Source organism: Hemitrygon akajei, chromosome 14 (assembly GCF_048418815.1).
Source record: "Hemitrygon akajei chromosome 14, sHemAka1.3, whole genome shotgun sequence".
Taxonomy (NCBI): domain Eukaryota; kingdom Metazoa; phylum Chordata; class Chondrichthyes; order Myliobatiformes; family Dasyatidae; genus Hemitrygon; species Hemitrygon akajei.
Window position 1 is genome coordinate 27,264,047 of NC_133137.1, and position 6,000 is coordinate 27,270,046.

General features: G+C 44.6%; 1 protein-coding gene across 2 annotated transcripts in view; it reads right to left on the minus strand.

Moving 5' to 3' along the window:
• The window catches only part of LOC140738437 (proline dehydrogenase 1, mitochondrial-like), a 54,855-nt gene extending 50,693 nt beyond the window's left edge, over positions 1-4,162 (minus strand). The window contains exons 1-2 of one of the 2 annotated variants that reach the window (XM_073065720.1): positions 3,661-4,162; positions 59-267 (exon numbers count right to left, since the gene is read on the minus strand). In XM_073065720.1, coding sequence (XP_072921821.1) covers positions 59-267; positions 3,661-3,993 — 542 coding nt within the window. In that variant the 5' untranslated portion in view covers positions 3,994-4,162. Of the gene's footprint in view, positions 1-58; positions 268-3,250; positions 3,555-3,660 lie in introns of those variants that run through there. The other variant, XM_073065721.1, reaches the window with a different exon arrangement.
• Positions 4,163-6,000: the final 1,838 nt, after the last annotated feature.

Consider the following 6,000-nt stretch of genomic DNA (forward strand, 5'->3'; position numbering starts at 1 on the left):
AGCCCATTAGTGTCTTTCTTGCCCTTACATGGTCCAATACAATTTTAACCTAACTTACTCCATTTCCTTTTTCTCGGCTTCCTCTTGGGTTAGGTCTTCTTCAACACTATAATCCAGGATGGAGCCCACACCAAATGAACGATTGTGGCGAATCAAGGGTTTGATGTCTTCTTGGTCCTCTCCTGCTACAAATTGTCCATAGAAGGTCATCTTCATGAGCTGCCTGAAGAGCCATTTTCCCAGCACAATTCTACTGAGATTGATAAGCTGTAAAATTAAACCAGTACATCATGAGCAACTCACAGTTCACATCCCAAACAAATATCTCCAAGATGACCATACTTTATACTCCAGTGAAGACAACTATCAGTTTACAGCAGGGATTTAAAAACCTTAACTTCAACAAAGTTCGAAGTTTTAGAAATTACAAGAATAAATGTAATAATGAAATGGTAAGTGATATTAACCCTCCCCCCTCCCCTTAACCCTCCCCCCTTAACCCTTATCTAAAGAAAAAGAAAAAAAAGGAAAAAAACAAAACAAAGTTCGAAGTAAAATTTATTATCAGAGTACATACATATCACCACATACAACCCTGAGATTCGTTTTCCTGTGGGCATATTCAGCAAATCTATAGAATGGTAACTGTAAACAGAATCAGTGAAAGAGCAGAAGCATAGAAAATAAGCTGTTGAAAAGCAACGATAAATAAATAACAAGCCATGAAATAACAAGATATTAGAGTCCTTAAAGAGAGATCACTGGTTGTGGGTACATCTCAATAGAGGAGCATGAATGGAACCAATCTCTCCAGCTATCCCTTGATGGGATGGTGGGTGATGATTCATCTCTAACAAATAAGGTGTGAGGCATTCCTTCCCTCTGCTAGCCTGCAGGTCACCCTTTTGTTCAAAAGCCTGATGGTTGAGGGGTAGTAACTATTCTTGAAGCTGGTGGTGAGAGTCCTGAGGCACTTGTACCTTCCACCTGATGGCAGCAGCGAGAAAAGAACATGGACAGGGTGGTGAGGATGTCTGATGATGGAGGCTGCTTTCCTATGGCAACGTTTCATGTGGATGTGCTTAATGGTTGGGAAGGCTTTACTTGTGATGTACTGGGCCAAATCCACGACTTTTTGAAGGATTATCTGTTCAAGGGCATTGGCGTTATGGCCTGGATGAACATTATACCAGGCCATAATGTAGCCAGTCAATACATTTTTCACTGCACATCCATACATGTTCATCTAAAGAACATAACGACAAACTAGAACTCAGGAAAACGATTCTACATGACTTCAGTGAAATACCATAATTTTTATGAAACAGGCCTCTCCTGATGAAAAATTTATGATATTTCAACAATGATCAGAATATTTTACTGTTCACTTTGGGATTGCCTTACCAAATGTCAACTCCAGATCAATGAAAAAATGGTTATGCCATTTAAATTCAACTAACATGCAAAGCACTTGTGCATCCAGGAGATTAAAATGATCTATGAATGCTTCGTGTTGTCCAATCAGTGTCTATTTCAATATGTAAAAACAGATCCTCTGCAGGATGTACTCCGTGCAGGTTTACCCCTGTTATTGTTCCAGTGTCGTACAAAAAGCTAAATAAAAATTAAGTGCAAACTCCAGCAGTGCCATTTATAATTTTATTTCACATTGAAGGAATGGGGGAAAATGGATCACTTTAGAGGCAACGGATGGCAAAATCCGTTTCTTATGAAGATGTTTCAAAAAGAAATTGAGAAGTGAAAAAGATACTTCTCAATTTTGCAAAGCAAAGAACGCTGACAATTGCAAGATCTATTGCCTGCTGGGTGGAAAATGTATTAGTGATTTTGGTGACTAGATGTGGCTTCCTTTGCAGTGCCACATATACATTGGGTACAGCTCCACTGGCATTGCTAAAGTACTGCAATGGTTTCAGAGATCACATGACCTCTGGTTCCCCTCGGAACACATTCTGCACATCAGTCTTTGTCAACAGTAGTAATAGTGTGATCGAGTTGAGCGTGATGTTCTCCTAAGGGATTGTCCATTCGTGGGTTCCAAGATGGATGTAGAGGCCAGTCCTGGATCCACATATTCTTGGTGCAGCTTGGGCAAGAGTACGTGGTGTCAATACAGGCATCCCAGCATAAATGAAGTGCCATACTCTCAGAGGCAGCATCGTGCAGTGGAAGAACATTCTTAGTAAACACACCAACGCAAATGGAATAACAAACCCCAACACATAAATGAGCATGAATGGAACCAATCTCTCCAGCTATCCCTTGATGGGATGGTGGGTGATGATTCATCTCTAACAAAGAAGGTGTGAGGCATTCATTCCCTCTGCTAGCCTGCAGGTCACCCTTGGGCAAGGTGTAGCACCTGCTTAGCTCCCATCTGCAGCCCCCCCCCCCCCAGCCCCGGATCAGGGGCATGTGAAGCCATGGGAGCAGGTGGTAGATGGTCATATGAGCAGCTGGTGCAGATCACAAGTCCTGGTTAAGCGACCAACGACACCAGACGGGCAATCTGTGAAGAGCATTGATAATGGCTGGGGACACCCGTCTTGTAAAGACACTGCCCAGAAGGCAATGGCAAACCACTTCTGTGGAAAAATTTGCCAAGAACGATCACGGTCATGGAAAGACCATGATCGCCCACGTCATATGACACGGCAGATATGAGTGATCCCCAGACCTCACAACCAATGTTCAGCCTGAGTACACACCCCTCCAAAGAAGTCTTTGGTTTAAATCCATTTTGGGATGATAGTGTAAAGTTGGATTTATCCTTAAATGCACTCATGGAGGTGTTGGTGGTGAGCCAGTGGATCTAAACCAATGGTAAGGGTACTAGTGCAACTAACCCCCCCCCCCACCCAACTAATCACCAAAAACACTGCCAGTAGAGCCTCATTTACTACTGAACTATTACTCCAGCATAAGCATTACCCCAACCGGAATCACAGCTCCAGCCAACGGAATCCCAGATCACCCTACCCCACCCTCGTGTGTTCTGGTCTACTTGGACCACAAAATCATTGAACTGACTTTGAAAGCACACTTGAATGACAGTGACGTAACGATTTCATATGGCAAAACACTCAACTCCACCCCACCCCACCCCCAACAGAATATCTTCAACTATGGCTGAATGAGTAAGTGCTGCCAGATGCCACAACTTTCTGTCCCACACAAACTCCGATTTCGTAAACTGGGGTACATCAACTCCTTGACAGCTGGAACCCACCCAGAGGAACAGTATGCCCCAGGAAGGGCAAATACTGAGAAGAAGCCAACTCCAGTTGCTATTTCCTCTCTGGGCACGATGGCAGGGAATGTGGTCTGGGAGAGGCGGCACCCGTCAGAGTAGTTAGACAGCGGACACTTCTCCGAATTGAACAGCGTTTCCTTCAACAATGTTAAAAAAAAACAACAAAAGGAAGGTGCGCGCCACAACGCAACAAAATCTGCCGGAGGTACTCATCGAAAACTATTGCTCCTCCGCAGATACTGCTCGGCCCACTGAGTTCCTCCAGTAAATACTCCCGATTCCAGCATCTGCAGATTCCTGTACCATTATTTGCAACGCAATTGCACCCAATGCAATTTCACGTGTAGTTTTAAATGTTAACAGTCACGTTGAATCCCGTGCCCTACCTCCTTCTGCCTGTTCACCAATATGTCGTAAGAGCAGAGACGAAACACCACAAGGCTCCGCACCACCTCGGCACTGGTCTTGTTGCGATAGGCTTCCTGGTAGTTACTGAAGTCCGGGATATCAGGCGAGTCCTGGGCTGGGGCCGGATGCACCCGCGGGATGTCTCGCAAACGGTGATGACCGTGTGCTCGATCAGGATCCTCTTGGGCGGGCGCCTCCTTCTGCTCAGGTGAGGCGGCGGTGGAGCGGAACCGGGCAAGGCAGCTGCCGACTGGAGCTCGGCGGGGCAGCAGCAGCAAAGAGAGGGGCGAGCGGAAAGCGCAGCTCGCCATCTGCCCAAGAGCAAGCAAACACTGGCTGCGAAACACCGGATCCTGGCACCTAGAGCCGCACGCATCTCATTGTATCCATTTTCTGCCGCTGCGACCAATCAGATGCGAAGGCGCGGCTCTTCCATTCACAAAAGCGGGGAAGTCCACTCATTGCGGGAGAAAGAAGAGGTGTTTCCGTTTGCCCGCGCAGCCAATAACGTTTGATATTATATAAGGTCTCCAATGACCTTACTCTTTAAATCCGGGACTTCTAAAGTTATTTACGTACAGCACGGAGACAGGCCGTTCGGCCCGTCATGTCCGTGTTGTAATCATCTTCCACTACTGGATAGGTTGGGTGAGGAAGACCCTCTATAATAGTTCACCCACAGTAGTGGGCCACATGAGTGGCAACAGACCTATTGGCTTCAAGGAATGTAAACGAATACCACCTAATATATTGACCATGAATGTAAGGGCGTTTTAATTCGTTTAAAATGTGTATTCTAGTAAATGAGTTTTATTATGAATAAAGTTTATTTTGATTTTTTTTAAAAAACTGACATTTTCCAGCACTTGGCTTCAATTGTGTTCCATCAGCATCTTCCTCTCCCCCACTTATCCAGCTTTGAGTTCTAGATTTCAACCACACTCTGGATGGAAAAGATCTCATCTCAATCTCCTAGCTTTACCTTAAAATCTGTGTTCTTTGGCAAGGAGAATAGTTGATCAATAGCTACTGTAACTCCATCAGGTCACCCTTAGCTTTCTCTGTACCAAAAAAAGCCCAGTCCTGCTGTGTGGCTGAAACACTCCACACCAGGTAACAAGTCATTGTTGCAATTTTCTTTTCCTCTTTATTTTTGTTAGAACATAGACCATGAGACATAGAATCAGAATTAGGGTATTCGGCCCATCGAGTGCTCCACCATTTCATGATGGCTGATCCAATTCCCTCTCAACCCCGTTCTCCTGCCTTATCCCAATTATCTTCCTCGCCCTGATTAATCAAGAATCTATCAACCTCTGCCTTAAATGAACCCAATTACCTGGCCTCTGCAGCCAATGAATTCCACAGATTCAGCACTCCCTAGCTAAAGAAGTTCCTCCTCATCTCTGTTCTAAATGGACGTCCCTCTATCTTGAGTCCATTAGTTCTCCCACCAAAGGAAATATCCTCTTCACATCCATTCTATCGAGGCCTTTCAACATTTGATAGATTCCAATGAGATCCCCCCCCCCCCCCCCTCATTCTTCAAAATCCCAGTGACTGCAGGCCTGGAGCCTTCAATCATTGCTAAGATGATAACCTTCTCATTTCTGGAATCATTTGTGTATGCCCTAATAAGTTGAAGGCAAGTATCCTATATGCTTTCTTATTGACCTTATAAACCTACAGTATATTGCTGTCTTCAGGAATTTTCAGATTTATATTCAAAGTTCCCTCTATTCGAATTGAATTGGATTGACTTTATTACTTCATGTACATGACGAGCAAAGATCTTTGCGTTACTTCTCTGTCTAAATGTGCAATGTGCAATTATAGTAATTTATAATAAATATTTTGTACAACACAATAGCCAATATAACATAGAAATACGGTTGTGTCAGCATGAATTAAGCAGTCTGGTGGCCTGGTGGAAGAAGTTGTCTTGGAACCTGTTGGTACTTTTTCCCAGATGATAGCAGCTGGAACAGTTTGTGGTTGGGGTGACTCGGGTCTCCAATGATCCTTCGGGCCCTCTTTACACACCTGTCTTTGTAAACGTTTTGAGCAATGGGATGTTCACATATACAGATGCTCTGGGCTGTCTGCACCTCTCTATGCAGAGTCCTGTGATTAAGGGAAGTACCGTTTCCATACCACGCAGTGATGCAGCCAATCAGGATGCCTTTAGAAAGTTCTTAGAATCTGGGGGCCCATACCGAACTTCTTTAACTGTCTGAGGTGAGAGGCGCTGTGTGCCCTTTTCACCTCACAGCTGGTATGTACAGAGGTCGTGAGGTCCTCGGTGATGTTTTTGCAGA